General features: G+C 40.2%; 1 protein-coding gene across 3 annotated transcripts in view; it reads right to left on the bottom strand.

Annotated features, from left to right (window-relative positions):
• Window positions 1-8,407: 8,407 nt before the first annotated feature.
• nhsa (Nance-Horan syndrome a (congenital cataracts and dental anomalies)) overlaps window positions 8,408-19,162 on the bottom strand; it is a 71,632-nt gene continuing 60,877 nt past the window's right edge. For all 3 annotated transcript variants that reach the window (XM_035907548.2, XM_006790244.3, XM_006790245.3), the window contains 4 exons: window positions 17,268-17,399; window positions 12,910-15,750; window positions 11,997-12,120; window positions 8,408-11,914 (listed from right to left, as the gene is read on the bottom strand). In XM_035907548.2, coding sequence (XP_035763441.2) covers window positions 11,290-11,914; window positions 11,997-12,120; window positions 12,910-15,750; window positions 17,268-17,399 — 3,722 coding nt within the window. In that variant the 3' untranslated portion in view covers window positions 8,408-11,289. The remainder of the gene's footprint in view (window positions 11,915-11,996; window positions 12,121-12,909; window positions 15,751-17,267; window positions 17,400-19,162) is intronic.

Genomic DNA, 19,162 nt, shown 5'->3' with positions numbered 1-19,162 from the left:
AATATTACATATATTATTAAAATTACAATTACGTGTCCTAACAGTTACAAAAAAAAAAAAAAATAGAAAAAAAACAGTGTTCAGAAAGATTCTTCCAGTTTTACACAGTATAAGTTTGTCTAGACATGTTTGTCTTGGTGAAAGTGTGAAATTTTCTGATAATTTCCGAACATTTTCTAATAAATCTTCTCTAATTTAATGCTTATTTATAAGGATCAGTGCATATGCTTATATTGTAACAGACAAGCCCAGATAGGCACATTTTCATCTGTGCCAATGGTGATCAAAACAAAGAACAACAACCAAAACAATATATTGAAAAATGATACTAGGTTAGTACACTCCCAATTAAATGAATCCACTTTAGTTTTTACTGGAAAATTCTGGGGACCTTGCAGGAAATTTAGGCGAGTACATGTCTGATAGTATACAGAGAGCACTGTTTATAATAATCAAATTTTTTTAATAACAAGGCAAGAAAAACAGCAAATACAGACATGACTGAATGTGTGGTACCTTGATCATAAACGTACAATGTACCATGGCTTGTTCATGAACCCACACAATCTTCCCATAGATACAATTTAGGAGCCAAATAGGAACAGCAGCATGTTTTCTGAGTGCTGACAGGCTTGTGTTTTATCCTTTCTTTTAGCTCCAGACAGTATTTGCCTGCTGACTGGCTGATGACAGAATCAGAGGAGAATGGAGTTTGGCAGCTGTAGATGAGTCTGGTAGTGACAGGCCTGGATGAACAGGATCCCCTGGGTCTCCATATCAGTCCCAGCCAGCCTCGGGCTCTGCCTTAGGGCCCCAGGGCCTCTCATTGTTCCGCAGGGATGTTGTTTAATGCACTTTAATGAGCCTCACAATGTACCCTGGTGGCATGATGGTGACTTTGGTGTGGTTACCTCCTCGATGTGCCCTCTCCCCCCTTCTGTCTGCAGTCAGTGTTACTCACATGAGATGAATGTGTTGTTCACATGCTGTAGCTCTCCTATCAGTACCAAAGCTGGAACAATGAATATAAGAGAGTTCGCCATCTGAAGGAAACCACTTTGGGGTATTTTTCTTCAAGTTTCTGTGTAGATCATACTAGAAAAATATGCCTCAACATACCTCATTACAAGTATACACTATTATAAACCCAAACAAAGGCTGGATATGTTTTTAAAAATTATCTGCCTACATTGGTTGCAGTTATATACATACTATACTCACAAGTCACAACAAGTCGTGTGCTGTCCAAGCGCTGATTGCGAACAAGGCATTTTCTCCATAATGACAGTTTTCACATATTTGGCAGAGCAACAAAAGGACTTAAAACAAAGACTGTGAAGGGATGTGACATGCTAATAACTGCAGCTAAGGTCTGAGTCAAAGCAGCCAAGCTCTTTACTTTTGCCAGGCTATTGGTGCCCCATCTAGAGTTAAAATGAATTTATGATACTGCGTTTGTGTCTGTTTGTGTAGGTGTTTGGCTATGCAGACTGAATGATAATGGGTCTGCAACAAATACAGACGTGCAACCCTAAAAAATAGGGTGTAGCTGGATGCTGAGGATGTTATGCATAGGCAGAACACTGATTGAAAGCATCAGTGAAAAACAACAATTACAGATCAAGAAAAAAGCACAAGCTGACGCTGGTGAGATTAGATGATTTCATTTGACTGCAAGAAAGTTCTCCAGGGCAGAGTCTAAAGGAAAGCACTGACAGCAGCACAAACACAGACAAGAGTACTCAGCATTGCTGGGAACTGCATATATTTTGACTGCAAAGTAGGTTTTGAAGTCTTGTCATAGAACCAAAGCACAGTCATGCCACTCCCTTTAGGTTTAGGATTAGCATAGATTTTGAGTTCAGGATTAGCTAAAATATGCTTTTCTCGAACTATTGAGGCAGTGCAGTATATGGCACTTCCAAGTTACCATAAAATTGAAGATTGATCATATGTAGAATAAACAATGGATGTAGCTTCCAGGTACAAATAGAGAACGTCACGTCCAGTTTCCAGACACAAAGGTTGTAAAACCCCTCGACTCGAGATTTCATAACAGGACTTCACTAACCACTGGGTGACATCATGGCAGCTATGTCCATCTTTTACAGTGTCTATGCACTAGATGCATTTAGACGTAATGCACAAAGGGGCTGCATGAAAATAATCATCTATATAACATGTAAATGCTTCTGTGGAAAAGTTATGCAAACCTGACTGCTTTATGAACCAAGTTTATGAGGAAGATAAAGAGGAGACAAAAAGGAAATTTAAAACTACTGGCAGCTGCTTACAGCATACATTTGCACAGTTGGTGCTTCAGTTCCTATCTGATGACACCTTTACAGAGACAGATATCTTTTTTACAGCAGGGTATTTACACAAATATTGCTACACAATAAAACGACAAATATGTATTATGTAAATTTCAAAAAGTCAGTGTGAAATAATATATTTGTGTTAAATGGATAAAAAAAACCCCGCCTTCCTTTTACAATAAACTATTAGGCCAGGGGCTTCCTTATTTGTCTATCAATGTCTGAATCTTCACACAGTCTCTTACATTTGCAGTGAGCTGTAAATGTGTGTATGTTCTTTTGGAGGTCTTTGCTTGCCTTTGTCCTCTCTCTTCATAATTAAACAAAGATTTTTAAAAAAAATGCATTCTGGGCTGGCATTTTCTTTTTGAGCCGTGTACAGTGTCTACTGTACTGTCTGTAGAACCAGAGGGCAAATAATGACACAAAGCCTGATGTTCAGCATAAAGACAGTGAGAGATCTCAGACTTTAGTCAGACATAAAAGCTTGAAGGCCAGTTCCTCATGGAGAGATGCTGTCTAACCCAAAAAAATTGTCTTATTCTGCTCACGCTATTCAGTGACATTGTGACACATCCCACACATTTCCCTTGAGAACAAAAATACTCGATTTCTCCCCACACCAGTCACGCCAAGCCATCATGTCTCCAGCGTTAATCGAGGTCTTGGTCAGTATGCCCTTTGATGGGCACCCAAACAGTCCAAGGCTTTGTTTACCTTTTTTTAAAAAAAAAAAATCCTTCACTCACAATCTCAGCTCAGCTGACGCGCAGTGACAGAGAACAAGGCGTTTTTGTCTGTCACGGGCCCGTCTGACATTAGCCAGAGCAACAAAGGAACTTAAAGCACTGAGTGTGGAGCTGGCTCATGACCATGGAAGTGACAAAACATATGGAGATATGGCCTGTTAGGAACCGCAGCTAAGAGCTGAATCTGTCATACATAGGGAAACATGTGCAGACCCATTCAGATGTTTAAAATAATCACAGATGGGACACAAAGAGGCCTATGTGAAATTTACACTCAATTTGCATTGAATTACCCAGAGAACATCCTGCTGTGGACTCAGATGAAGAACTCCCTCTAGTGTTCATCTCAAATAAACCCCTAAAATGCACTATTCACACAGTCCAGACCACACCTGACACAGGTCATGATGAGAGTAGAAATGGAGATAAAGACACCTGCAGGGTAAGCACTTGGTTATTCATCTTTAAAGGCCTATGGTCACTTATCTGGGTATTTTTTTAAGAATTACATAAATTAACTTTGATTTAATTCTGTCTATAGAATCAAAAGTCAAATCTGATTAGAATAAATCAGATTAGACTTGACACATGAATGAACTTAACATAGTGGAGCTGACACAAGAGGATAAGACAGGGAACACTGAGGGAACAAATTAGACTCCAAAATAAGATTAAATTATAACAAGCCATCCATCTATCAGTCTGACAGCTGGGATAGAGCCTACCCCAGCTGTCAGAGGCCGACACCCACGACAAGTCTATCGCAGGGCTAACACAGAAGGACAACCAACAGGAAAAGCAAACAACCCAAAAGGTTCAAAAATCAAAATCAGAATTAGGATCACGACAAATCTGTGCTGCTTTATTATTTAGTATGCAATGAAATAAAGCCACTATTCCATTCTTGTCATCAGTTTCATTTTCCCACGCCATAATACTCAGTGTCATCATCGACATCCAATTCAGTTCAATACAGAGAAAAACCCAACAATCATATGGCCCCCTATGAGCAAGCACTTCGGCGACAGTGGGAAGGAAAAACTCCCTTTTAACAGGAAAAAACCTCCGGCAGAACCAGGCTCAGGGAGGAGCGGCCATCTGGTGCGACCGGTTGGGGTGAGAGAAGGAAGACAGGATAAAGACATGCTGTGGAAATGCTCTGGTCCAATAAGATTCTTTCCCACCTTCTAGAAGCCAGTCAGCTTCAGTTTATGTATATTAAATGTATGCTGTTGTTATTCTGCTTTTCAGACTCCCATTCCTGCTCCACCTCCAGGTCTTCAGGTCTGTGCCTGCTTTACCACCTCTACAGCCAGCTTCTAGACGCCAGGGATTCAGTCCGATTCCTATTTTGAAAAGGACAGTAGTGCATTATTTCTTGATATATCACAACAACACTGATATCAGTTTATTTTTTAATGTCCATATCATCTGCAACTATTTTTGTTCTCATTCTACAAATTATGCAAGACACTCTGATCAGATCCTTTTTACTGGCAATTCAAAGGAAGCTGGAAAAAGCTCCCTTTTACTGAAATAAGCTACTTTTAAATGTGATCTCCCTGCCATCACTTTTCTTTTTCAAGCATACTTTATCATTTTACTTCCTTTATTTCTTATTCATTAATTCATTTAATAGATAATAAAATGTAAATAAATAAATAAAATTTATTGCTATGTCAAAGGCTGATTTTTTTCTCTTTCTCTTGTTTTGAGATGTTTTGCATGTTTGTTTGGACCACTTTAAAAAACGATGATATGCTTAAAGAGGTTTATCCTGAAATATACAGTAGTGTGCAAAACCCTTGAGCCAACCTTCATTTCTTTATATTTTGCTTTTAAGGAGACAGACTTTCTTTTATTTATTTATTTTTAAAGAGGTCTACTTCTCTGGGATTGCTCAAAGTCTTATTCTTTGGACATTGGCTCCATTTTCCACTCATTTTCAGTATACTTCTTGCAATTGACCAGTTTCAGACTCAATGAATAATTTAAGCATAAAAATGGCATCAAGTAGTATGTTTTTAAACAATTGGACAAGTGAGGAAATTGGACAAGTGATGCTCCAAAGAAGTGTCCGACCTAAAAAGCTATATACAGCACATGATCAGTATCTGAAAGTCGTGTCTGTAAGAATTATTATTTTTTCAAATCTAGAAAAAATGTGATAGATGCATCTGGCCCTTCAGTGAATCCATCTGCTCACTGAAGACTCATCAGAAATGGTTTCAGTGAAAGAACTGAACTGAAACTTTGTGGCACTATGTCCTATGGAGTGATGAACCCAGATTTCAGCAATCTGGTTCAAAGATATCAGGAAAGAGGCTGGAGCCTATCCCTACAACCTGGACAGGTCACCAGTCTGTCGCACGGCAAACACATAGACACAGAGAACCATTTGCATGTCTTTGGACTGTGGAAGGAAGCCAGAGTACCCAGAGAGATCCCACGCAAACACGGGGAGAACATGCAAACTCGACACAGAAAGACCTCGCCTGATGGTGGAATTGAACTCAGGACCTTCTTGCTGTGAGGCAACAGTGCTAACAGTGCCCTGTGCACCGTTCTATATGTAAAACATGGAGGCAAATATGTAAAATATAGCCTTGTCATTCTTTTAGAGCTCATGAAGTCTAGAAGTTGTCACATTTACTGGACATGCAAAAAAAATGTCCTGAGGGTAGATGAGAAAGTGGGGAGAAAGTAAAGATGGCTGACAGAAAATTGTCTGAGGAGAACTCCAGCCCTGGACTCTGATCTAAAGCCTTCAGAACATGGCTTACCTGCTGAAACAGGTGAGCTCATATTGGTGCCCAACAATGCAGTTACGTGTGTTTTGGATATGAAGACAGTTAGACACTGTTATAGTCAAACTCTGCAGTGCTTTTTTACTTTTATAACAAAATGTATTTGTCTTCACTTCAACTAGATAAAAAGCCATTTGTCCTACATAGGTGTTATGAACTGTCAGATACACTGAAGGCATTTCAAAAACACTTTGAGTGGGTCTGATGGCAGATGGCAACTAATCTCAGAGCTGTGAAAGAAAATCCCATGGCAGCCTGTCTAACATGCTAGTCTCCCAACAGTTTCCCTGAAAGACCAGAGATTTGTCCACAATTACCATAAAAGTGTAAATGTAACCGGGTCATAAATTATATTTTGTTATAATTACACAAAATGTGTTCTAAACCCTACACTGTTCCTGGTATAACTGACATGTTATTGTAATTGGAAGGTTGCCGGTTCGAGCACCGGCTTGGACAGTCTCGGTCGTTGTGTCCTTGGGCAAGACACTTCACCCGTTGCCTACTGGTGGTGGTCAGAGGGCCCGGTGGCGCCAGTATCCGGCGGCCTCGCCTCTGTCAGTGGCTGTGGCTACAATGTAGCTTGCCATCACCAGTGTGTGAATGGGTGGATGACAGGTTGTGTAAAGCGCTTTGGGGTCCTTAGGGACTAGAAAAGCACTATACAAATACAGGCCATTTACCATTTGTAGGTCCTCCAAGCCTGTAGTTTTCTTCATTATCAGTTAGAATCCCTCCTCATCCTGTTCTTCTTCTATGGTGCAGCTTATAAATTTGGGGTACCTGTTTGGCCTCTCCCTTTTTCTACAATTCCCCTGTGAAAGAGGTAGGCATAATTTTTTTCCAACATTAATTATACCTTTATCTACCTTGATGTTTCTGAGTGTGTTTTTAGTTCATTTTTGTCATAATTATGTATAGGCATAGGTGTATAGGCACTGTTAATGCTAGCATGAACAGATAAGACTTGCTAGCTTGGAAGTTGTGGCTTGAACTAACTTTCATCCCAACTGTTTATATTTGGCTATAGAAGCATGCAAGTTATTTACTAGGTCCTTCTTTTTACCTTTCATTGTTCGGTATATCAAATTTTGTGTTGGTGTTTTTTCATTTGTGTCAAATATGTTGCATGTGAGTTTGTACTTTATGTTTAAGGTAAGAAATAAATAGAGCGCCTTTTCTAAAATTCCCCTGTGGGAGAGGAACTCGAGCGGGCAAGGTATTTACTTGGAGGTCTTTCTTTTTACCTTTCATTGTCAGACACAACGTAGAAACACACCGTTTACATAAACAACCAGCTGCAGGTCTCATAGCTCACCCACCTTAAGGCTTTACTGATGGTACATGGGCATAACCATCATAGACTGGTGCTATAGGTTCCAGTAGAATCAGAAGCAAGCTTGGGGCTACAGATGGCAGTAATTTAAAAGACGGATGTAAGCAGGGGAACTGCTTTATGAACAAACTGTTTGAAATGCAAGAAGAGGCTTTCACTTTGGGAGGTTTTTACATTGGTGTGTTTTTAGATAATACTGATAATATAGAAATAGATGCCTTGCTTGCCCTGACAGAAAGTATGACTAGCAGTTGAAAGCTAACAGTTCCCTAACAATGAGCTAAAACTGTGAATAAACTAGACAAAAATAATTTTTAAAAATGCTAGCTTGGCTTAATGGATAAAAAGTTGAACCATTTAGCTATAAATAGTGCTAAAATATTAAAATGTATTAGGTTTAAATGGCTAGCAGCTGATATTTTTGGCTAACAGTGAAGAGAAGCTAATTAAGTATTTAGCTAAACACAAGGGACAAACAGCTAAAATATATACCTATATATAAATTAAAAAAAATATATTTTAGGTGTATGTGTGACTTCTATAGGTGTGTATGGCAGAAATTGCTGACAGTATAGATTAATGTTTGACATAAATAGCAAGATAAACATTTGACTAAAAATAAAAGTTTTCAAAAATACCAGCAAACCTTTTGTGCGTCACGGACCGGTTTATGTCCGACAATATTTTCACGGGCAGGCCTTTAAGGTGTCACGGATAAATAGAACAAAATAAAACCAGTACCGGTACAAAAAAAATAAAAAGATTTATTCATAACACACGGGAAAAGACCCAGAGAAACCGAGTTAACGATAAAAACTATAAAAAATAACAATAAAAACCCTGAAAAACATAAATTTCACACCCGAGCCTCAACTCTTGCGGCCCGGTACCAAACAACTCACGGACTGGTGTACTCACTTTTATGATATACTGTAAGTAACTAACGGTATGGATAAACAGGGATTAAACATACAAAGAGTAGGTAACTATATCTAAATAGTAAGCTGAACATAATGACTAAATGCAAAGTCGAATAGAAATGTGTTATAAAAATATCTCAACATGATGTATTAATGACGAAGGGGCTCGTGAGTCTATCAGACAGGCTGTGTTGTAAGAGTGCAACACGTGAAGAAAGGTTGGTATTTTGATCTGAAGTAGCCAGAAATTAAAGATACCATGAGACATTTTCAAAGCAGTCACATTTATTCATCTTTTTATACACATTTGCTAAGCAGCCTGTTGTGCTAGCAGTTGGCTTTGATAGGATTTACTATGGGATTTCAAGAACGCTTACTAAAAAATAAATACAAGACAAAGTGTTCCACAGCTCAAAAATATACAAAGGTCTGAAATTAATGTAAACTTTAAAAACATGTTTTTTTTATTTTACATAAGAAGCAATTCAACAACCTTTGTAACAATTCTAAAACGTTATTTAATTTACAAGTTTGTACAAAAAACCCACTAAAACCTACAAGTACTGTATACAGAGGTTGGTCTGTATCTAGATGAAATGCATCTAGTACCGTAAGTTTAGTTCTTTATTATTGGTTTGTGTTTTCAAGAACATTTCAGTCAAGTAAACGAGAGGAGAACAACAGTTCAATGCCACTACGTGTTTTTAGCCTTTGGTAGAAGCATTTCTGTACTCCACTCCTAAAGCATCCTCGGGGTGTGAATATTATTAAGGGAAACAGCTGCATGTACACATCTATAAATATCTCCAGGTACAGCAAGAGACAAAAAACTTCACAAACATCATTTTGTCAGTGCAGGAAAAAAACAAAAAAGTTGGAATGAAGGTTCACAGACTTAACTCATTGTGTACCCTGTTATATAGTGTTATTAATATGAAAATTAAAAGGGTATTGACAGCATACCTACAGGGAAGAACAAGGCTTCTGCCAGTTTTGCATAATGTTTGAGTACCGTCACTCCAATAAGCTCCATGTACTTATAAAATTATGGTGAATACATGGGACTAAAATATACCAAGGTTACAACCAAAACCTTACATTTATATTTTTGCCGTTTAATTACATTTTTAATGAAATTTTATAATTAAGTTTCCAATTTGTCTCTGCAACCAGTGTCTCGTATAAGATCTAAAACGCATCTCTTATGAACAAAATAAGTATGTGAATAAAAAATAAAAATTCCAGCACTTCATTGCATATTTTTGATCAAAGGTTTTTTGTGTATGTTATAAAAATAAATATATTTAGATTGGTTTGAGACAGAAAATATAGAAGTTATATTTTTTTGAATATTGAGGGGCAGAAAATGCCAAATCCAGACATTTCTCTTTTCAAGAGACTTAATAACCCGGCTCCATATTTAACCATACAATCAAAAATCTCACAAAAACACTCAACTTGCTGTGACCTCAGCTGCTTCACCACATATTTTCTCCTGTTGGATAAAATAAGGCATATTTGATCCTCTGAGTACTTTCCACTTGCCTCTTTCGACAATGCATAAACACATCATGTCAGCAAACCAGAAATGACCATTGGTAAGTTTTTCTTTATGACTTCAGCATTCTCTTCCAGCTCTCCGAGTTCCCCGCCTCGAACTTTTTGATCACTTTTTCATGTCCCATGTTAACACCTGCTCCTTTCTTGTCTCACGAGATTGTCAAGTTAGTGCTCGGCTTTGACACTTCCTGTCTCACCAATAATTACGTCTTCCATTTCTTGCTATATGTACAGTATGTTAAAATATTCTAATAATAAGCTTTGATATAATTTAGTATATGACAAACTGAGTAAAATAGACATAGTATCAATTCTGTTTACAGGAAATATGAATAGGGACTGAATGTTGACATTTGTCAATTCTGATGTTCATTTTGAGGGTATTAAAATCATTCGATGTAACTGGTTAGAGGAAATGTCTGTCTAATTGTATTCACAGAATACATACGGTTAATTAAAACAGATCAACTTCTCTTGCTTATTTCTAAAAACATTACGTTGTTGGGTTGGGTCTACAAGACTTTGGGAAATGTGCCTTAAACTAACAGAACAGCTATTAATCTCATTTCCAGCTCCATACTTTTATTTGCAGACTCTAGAGTAGCTTAGAGTGATTCACAGTTCATAACAATGCTTATTTTATATGGGATGGTACCGCCTCTGACCATACTGGGGATCTCCATTAATTCTGACAGAGTTTTAGGTCAAAAAAGATTACTTTTAGGTGCACTGACCTCATTATTATACCTTGAACTCTGGCCATGTGTTGCTATGAGCATCACATATATATGGAAGCCCGTTTCCGCCACAAAAAAAAAAAGTATTCATAACTCCAAATTTCGAGTTATCTTTCTCAAAAAGTAACTTAACATTTTGACTTACTTTTCTTAAAATTTTGAGTTAGTAACTCGAAATTTCGAGTTGCGCTGCCAATCAGTAATGTACGTGAATGTCATTTCCTTGTTACCCGGAAGCTGAAGTCCTCAGCTACAAATGCTACTGCTAAGCTACCGGTATTAGAGCCAGTCATGAATGCACAAATTGCTGAGTATTTTCAGCATGGCTTCACAAATGATGAAATCCTTGTGTTATTAGCTGAATCACATGGCGTTACTATCAGCAAACGTACTCCCGAAAGCGCCAGTTTGTTGCGATCCGGTTTTGAGTCCGCATTCCTCTGCGCCATATCCTTCCGGTTAACAAGAAAATGACGTCATTCACGTAGATTACTGATTGGCAAAGCTAACTCTAAAGTTAGAGTTAATAAGTCGAAATTCCATACACATATGATAGAAAATAAAGAAAAGAAAAATAGGTCCCCGTTTAAATTTAGAAGTGAGAAGATTTTCTGGTTTGTAAATCATATTTTTCCATATAATGCAGACACAAAACAAGAGCCAACTGTTCACTTCATAAAGATGTTTTCGTAGAAATGCAGTCTGTATAAAACACCATCAATTACTAAATTTATGATTTTCTTTAAAAAATGTTCACGTTCATCTAATTTTCTCTCCTTCTCTCCTCATTCTGGTCCATCTTTTTTTGTTTGTCTGTTTGCTGTAAACTAATAAAATCACTTAATTATTGCTTCTTCTTTTTTTATGTGGAGCCCTGCGATGAGTGGTCGTCATGAGGGCTCCCATCCGAGTTCTCTGTCTCACCCTCAGAGATGGCCTGCATGGGCGTTGAGTACAGCCTGCTGCGCATGCTGTAGCGGCTGCTGTTGGCAGGTGGTGGGATCCTGGAGCGTCCCTGCCTTGAGGCCGCAGATGTATGGAAGGATTTCGGTGAAAAGCCCTCTGCGTTGGTTTTCAAGTAGGGGCTGGAAAGCTGGTCTTGTCCTGATTGGGGCTGCTGCTGAGGGAAGGTGTTGTCGTCGAGGTGTCTGGGTGACTCCATTAGAGTGTCTCCAAGTGATTTAGGGGTGATGGGACTCTTGAGGATCTCTGTAGCTGACATGCGGTAACTAGTGTCGGAGCGGCTTCCTTTTTTAAGCAGCAGTAGTTTGAACTCCTCGTTGGAGGTGCTGGACTTTTTTGCATTCCTGTAGATTGGACCGGGGACTCTGTGCAGGCCAGGTGGGGTCACAGCGGAGGAAGGTGATGCCACAGAGATAGGGGAGCTTGCAGTGCTGTTAGGTGGCGTGTTCCCCGAAGCGCCACCAATGCGATTCCTCACACCCAACTCGGCGGAGTCTTTTCTCCCCAACACTTTCCTTTTAGACCTGAAGAAGACCACATTGATTAAAGAATTTCTGTACATTTTGAGTATACACAAACAAAATCCTGTCTATCTAAGATACTAACCTGTGTATCATAGCGAATAAATCCTCAGTGGTGCGAGATTTAGTGGGGGACAGAAACACGGTGTCATCCTCTGGCCTTGACTCATCATGGACTGAGGACAGAGTGCTGTCACTGAGAGTGGAGTCTGTTAACAGGAACATTTCACACATATGAATATACTGCATCCTGTATATTCCACACTAACCAACCATTTAGCAATTTTTCATAATTTGTTCTGTTCAAAAAGCTCATTCAATTATTAGATATATCAAGTTTCAGCAGCTTTTGTATAAGTAAAATTACAGAAGAGATTCAGTTTACATACATAAAAAAAGATCGTTTCCGCACCCTTAAAATTTATCTTGCACCTCCATCCTAGAACTTTTTTTCACAATTAACAAGCTCTATGATCCTTTACGGGGGTCAGCAATTTTTTGAGCCATAAATCCTATTTCAGAGAATATTCCCACAATTGGAAGAACTTAGGGACAAAAACAGGCAGAATTGACCTCCATCCACCCATTTTATTAAATGTTTATCCAGCTTACAGTCTCAGAGGGGCTGCAGTCTACCCCAGCAGTCACAGAGCAAAATGAAGGGTACATCATTTCACCCTGAGCAGGTTGCCAGTCCCTCACAGGAGCAGAGAGAGGCAGATAACCACACAGTCTCACATCCAAACCTACAGGTAATTCAGAATCACCAGTTACCCAAACACACACACAGCTTTGTGTCACAGGAGGAAGTCCAGACAGGCACACAGAAAACATGCAAACTCCACACAGAGATGACAGACCTTATTGCTGTGGCAGCGCTAATGACTGCAACAGACATTACAGAGGCAAAAAGCAGGGGAAAAAGGTGCAGAGCAGAGAGTTGCATTGAGTACAAACTGGGGTTGAGGGAGGGAATCACAAGGACATTAAGTCATTACCTTTACTAAAATAGTCCTCCATGTCTGGCATGGACTCCTTGCTTTCCTGTGAGATACATTCGGATGACTCGCCCAATGAATCCATTTCTTTGCTGTCTTCATTGCTGATTGGACTGCTTTGCAGCGTCTCCGACTGACTGTCAGTAGCAGGCACTTTATCCTGACTGCTGGGTCTATTGGGGGAACTGTGTAGGACAGGAGGAGGAGGAGGATACGCCTCTTCTTCTTCAGAGTGCTGTTGCTGTAAAGTCTCAGACTGTGAGCTGAAGTCTCCGAGGCAGGCAGGTGTTTCTGGCAGCTCTCTACAGGTCTCTCTTTCTTGACTTCTGGTTTGTTCGGGGACTTCTGGACCTTTCTGGTCCAAACATGAGTCTGACTGGAGCCTGACTGTTGTCACGCACTTTGCAGGAGCCTCTCGCTCCGGCTCGTTCCTCGTCTCAGTCTCACATGCTGACCTTCCACTTGTAAGCTCTTCATTTGAGGTAAACACACCTGACTCCTTTGTGGATGGGTGAAGATGATGGTGGTGTGAGTTGTACAGTGCGGGACTCTTAAGCTCTAAAGATTTACTAGTGGAAAGTTTGCTAGGTGAGTTCACAGTGGGATATTGGAATTTGGAAGTGGTGTGATTTTCGTGCTGCTCCTTACTGATCGATCGGAGGTGTACTGAGTTCAGCACCGTGGGTGTAATGGACAGGCAATGGGCGTTGAATACCTCTGGGTTGTGAGGTACTATAGGCTTGGCTGACACTGCTGCTTTTTGTTTGTTTTGGTGAAGGATTTGCATCTGGGTCTTGTAAGCTGTCGCCTTGTTGTTGACGCTATGAAGGGCACTTAAGTCGAGATGAGAGGGAGGGATAATTGGCAGCTCCAGATCCCTCTTTGAGGTTGCACCATCCCTAGAGGACAGTGACTGAAGTGACAGTGATGAGAGAGAGGACTTCCTCTCTGGGACTTTGGGCTTCCTTTTACCACTTGATGGAGACAGTGGCCCAGGGAAAAAGGTAGAGGGAAATGAGGAAGTGGGTGTTTCTGATTGACTGGAGTAGCCACTGGATGGGCTTGCCAGGCCTGCCAGCTTCTCTGGGGATGTGAGCTTGAAATCTCCCTCGACTGATGGAAGTGAAGGGGTGGTAGCTCTGGAGCCAGACTGGGACGTCTGCGACTCTGAGCTATCCTGTGACTTGATGCATTCAATAACCGTCGTACCTGTAGCTGTGCTGGAGTTTGACAACGATCGGTAAGGATCTGTGGATTTCAAATCATTCAGGAGCCACAGATCTGCATAGTCTGACTGCAAAACCCCCTCATCCTTAAATGAATGTGTATCTGTGGAGACTAAGTCGGGTAGATCAGCTGAGCCCTCAACCCCCCAGCCTACCCGGGTTTCTCTGACCAGTGAGGAGTTTTCAGTGTGAGCCAGAGAGCCAGAAAAAGCCAGCTGCAGTTTTCTCTCCTTTGCAGACAGATGAAGTTGCTGCCCACATGTAATCTTTGGTTCTTTCTTAATAGGGATGTTTCCCTCACTGCATATTTTCCTTAAGGAGGAGCTCCTCTTAGGTGGCGATGGCTTCACCTTTGGTTTTTTTAAGGAGAGGCAGCGTCTTCCCAGTGTCATGTGACCACTTGAGTCTGACAGGCCACAGTCAGTGCCTGAGGCTGCATAGTTATTGTAAGTGAAGCTTTGGCTACCTTTCAGGCCACAGTCAAAGTGCATGGAGGTGTAGTAACCTTCGTTGTCCACAGAGTAGTGCGAGACGGTGTCTGCTTTCTCTGACGGTGGCTTGTCGGAGAAGCTGCTCTCACAGGTAGCCATACTGGTGAAACTGGGGCAGCCCAGACTGCTCTCAGCCTCTCTGCTTGGCTCGGGGCTGAAGCCCTGTGACCCCGGAGGCTCTGGATTGGGGTAACTCCACTCCCCCTCGATGGCATTGCTGACACCAACTTCTTCTAATATGTCCATAGCTGTGGAGGAGAAGGAGCCTGCTCTTTGGGTCCTGAGGCCCTGATAGTGGTCCAGCAAGAAGCCTGTCTGGTCATCGTTAGTATGAGTGGCAGCGTTTAAAGAGAGCTCAGAGTCACAGTGGGAGGAGCCGGTCAGAGGTGGAGATGCGGCAGGAGGGATTGTTTCTGATGTCTGGGAGGGGCATGTGGAACTGCTCCCGCTCCAGTTCCCACTGGAGGACTGGTGGTCCTCCTTATGGTCTATCTGGCCTCCCAGCACTGCTGCAGCAGAGACGGAGTGCATAGGGCTGCTGAAGGTGTCCGAGCTAGATGAGATCTCACAGCTGCCCATGTCAGCTTTTCTAGGCAGGTGAGATCTGGTCCGTTCCATCCAGCTGCGCTCCGGACTCTGTGACAGCTGCTTGTACTTAAGGCTTCCTAGCTGGTGTTCAGACATGGCCTGGTCATCAGTACTCTCCTCTTCATCCTTCAGAGTCAACTTCCTAGATCCAGTCAGAAACGCCTCAGTGTCGAAGGGGGAAAGGTCCTCCTCATCGTCGCTGTCGTTATGTCCGTTGTCCAACATTCGGCTGGTGTCTCGGGGCAGACTCCGAGAACGCAGGTGTGCTCCAACGGAGGCACTGAACATGGCGTCCGAGGTCTCAGGGAGGGAGGAGATGTTTCCTGCAGAATGTGAGAGGGAGAGGGAGACTCCCGGGCCTCTCTGGAGCCTGATCCTCCTTCGAGATGGTGCTCCTGAGATCAAAAAGTCTTCTGTCTGACAACCAGAGTCTCTGGTGTTGAGATGGCTGCCAAACTCCTGGCTGGAAGGGGTGATATCTGCACTGGCGTGAACTATCACTGTCCGCTCTCTGGAGCCAGGAGAGTCATCAGAATCTGTGAGAAGCAAGACGCACACAAAATACAAGAATAAGAAATTCAAATGTCTTTCTTCATGTATTTAAAGGTAACCTAAAAAAATACTTTAAGGGGCTCCACTTGTCACAAAGTGTTACCACAGGAGGTGGTTGCACGTTTGATTTGGCAGATCTTTACCCTTTTGCCCTTCCTGAGAGAAACTGCAAGGGATTTGTGTCTGTTGTAATGCTTGTCTTTATGTTCTGTCATATATAAACTGCTACAATTGTGGATGCTCAAATCAAACATGGCCAAAGTTTCAAATAAGAACATCAAGTATATATGTAGAAGTAATCCTTATGAGACAAACATGCTTGAAATACTCTTTCAGGCAGTTTTTCTATTCTTGGTTTGTGATGATGTCACTGAGAAGGGATATGCCAAATATGATAATTTCAGCCATACAGTGGGAGGACCTGTACAACTTGTTTTGAACAGGACGGCCTGCATTAAGGCCCAGAAAAACATAAACAAGCATTATTTTGAACTGCGAATCATGCGAAGCTACTCTAAGCGTGGTCCAAGAAAACTAATATGGAGCTGGGAATGAGCAGTACGAGTGGGGTGGGGGAGTTCCAACCGGCACGTTGCATCTTCCCATCTTATTTTCCATCATTTCTGCTGTTGATGGTCCAATGAAAATATTATAGGGATAGTTAACCACTAAATACAGTTTGCAACACTGATAGATGCACAATTCTTAATACACAGTTACATTTGGTAGCTGTAGTTTGGTAGAAAGAAAACAGTACCCATATGAACTTCTTTAAATGTATTTTTTGGAGCACCACTGTATTCAATAGAATACATACAAGTCTGAATTGGGTACTAACTCAGTCCAAAACAACAGTGATGAATAAATGTGTAGTAGGTAGGTATCGTGCTGTCTAAGAAAATCTTGTCTTAAAATAAACATTTTCCCTCTTATTATAAGCTTCTGGTATTTTTTTTAAGTCAATGGAAGTTGTTTGCCAGCCACAAGTAAATGCAAAAATGCAAAAAAAAAACCCCATCCTACTTAATACCAGATACTAGGCCAATTGTGTGGTGGAATTAAACGGCATTCAGCAAACATGAGAAACATTTAAACCCCACAACTATGAAAAGGTTGTGAAAAATAAATGCTAACATGGTCAACTAGGTAAAATCAAGCAAAGCAAGCATGTGACAAGCCTACCACAACTATGCACAGTAATTTAGGAGCAGTTTGGATTTATTTCAGGATAATTCAAACAATAGTCAAAGTAGTCCAGAGTGAAAATCAGATAGTATTTTAGTAATTATTTGAGTTTAAAAAAATTACTGGCCAATGTGAATTTGGTTTTAGGATGGACGTTTTCTTTAAATGCCCTTCAAAAATACCTTATAATTGTAACATATGTGCTTGTGCACTCACTATACACTTAATTAGTTCTAGTAACTACATAAAACAATAGAGGAAAAACGAAACTGAATCAAGTTTTTATATATCGTATGTGTCAGTTTAAGGAACATACCTAAGTCTCGCTGCACCTGTCTCGGAATGCCGGCAACAGTCCTCCGTCTCCTCAGCTTCCGTCTCCTCTGAAGCAAAGACTGCGAGTGAACGAGCGAGCAACGCACACTAGCATCTCTGTCAAAGCCAACCCCTGCAATGGAGACAGCACATCTGAGGAATCTTTGTTTGGTGGCGACTGCAGAGATTCCTTCTTTAACTCTCACGCTGTCACATAAAGAAACATTTAAGGTGACGCTCGGCCGTACCAAATTTAGGTGTTGCACAAAAATAGCAGTGAGGAGTGGAGCAAAGAGATCTGACAGAACTCAAAGTAGTAAGTTATTTACTGCTTAATGTAATGACAAAGCAGTAATTGTAAGAAACTTTGGAAAAGGACAGAAAACAAATGGTACTGATGATGGGTTTTGTACACATAAGAGAACTCTTGATGTGCAGGGTTCTGCTTTCCTTCTCTATATGATTTACTGTCATGTGATTGCAGGTCAGAGCTTTCAGCTCCATAGCGATTGCTGTGCTTTGCTTACAATGTGCATTTTTTACCCTCCACTGTCTCTGACTCGGCCGGTGTTGTTGTACAGCTCTCCTTTTGAGTGAAAATGAGCGAGAGTAAATAACGTCAGGCTGCCCTTTTCAACAATCTGGACAGAACTAATCAGCATTCATGTCACTGCATCCCGGCTCTTTGCAACAGCAGGCACAAAGCGTCAAAGGATGAGAAACAAAGTTAACTGGGCACAAAGCATGACTTGCACATTGAGAGTGACTGGAGCAACATTAATTGTGGCTTGTTTAGTAGCGATTGAACTGCAACACTTCCTTATATCCTCCAGGTACTTCATTGTTTCAAGCAAATTAGACAATGAACAAAAATTTTAGTATCATGAGGAAGAGTCAAAACCAAACATTGTTCATTTGACGTTGTCCCAAAATTCTTATTAGACAGATACAGAAACATTCACCACACCTTTCACGTTCAAATGAGCACATATAGTTAACTTTATCTCCCTTTTAGTTTTCAATTTGTTTTTAGTTTTTTAAACAGTTTAATATACTTTTAGTAAATAATTTTTTTAAATGTTTAATCACAGTTTTTAGCAAAATACTGTCCTGTTTATCCATTAACCTAGCTTACAATGTTGTTAGTAGCATTAGTTAACAGTTTTAACTGTTAATCCATAAATTTAGCTTATACTTTACCATCTAGGAATACCTTGAGTAAATAATTCACAAGTGTTTGTTACTAATGTTAACATGCTAGTCTGTTTCAACAGTTTAGTTTCTATTTTTGTTTGTAGTGTTAGCTAGCAATTCTGCACTTTGTTACTATTTACTACTGTTTTCATATACATGTAGACAACACCTTTTAAATAACAACTTTAGGTTGAACTGCTCACCAACCAAATGGCCAACATATTAAACTAATATCTTTTTTTTTTTTTTTTTTTTTGGATAGCATTATCTAATATTTTCAGCTGTTAATCCATTTAGCTAAAAATGATTATTGCTATTTGCTAACAATTTGACTGTTAGGGCTTACTACTTGTAATTTACTAGAATTTACCAATTTTTATAAATTATGCTGAACAATTAATCTTTTTTTTTGGTGCTAATTTATAACAGTGTTATCTAAAAATATAACAGCTACCCACATGTTTACATTATTTACTACTGCTTTTCAGCTCCATTACTTTCAGTCAGGTTAATAGTTTTGCTAACTTTTAACTAGATTAGCTAATTAGTAATTAGTAAATCACTAACTTGTGGTAGAAGTAAAAAAAATATTAAAATACCTTCTTTCTTTTTTTTTTACTGAGTGTTAGCAAGTTGTGTCGCTACTCTAAAAATATAGCTATGGGAAAGTAATAGTTTAGCTTGCCAGCTCTAGCAATCAGA

Source organism: Neolamprologus brichardi, chromosome 23, assembly GCF_056152115.1.
Source record: "Neolamprologus brichardi isolate AB-2024 chromosome 23, ASM5615211v1, whole genome shotgun sequence".
NCBI lineage: Eukaryota > Metazoa > Chordata > Actinopteri > Cichliformes > Cichlidae > Neolamprologus > Neolamprologus brichardi.
This window is presented reverse-complemented; position numbering and strand designations above follow the sequence as displayed.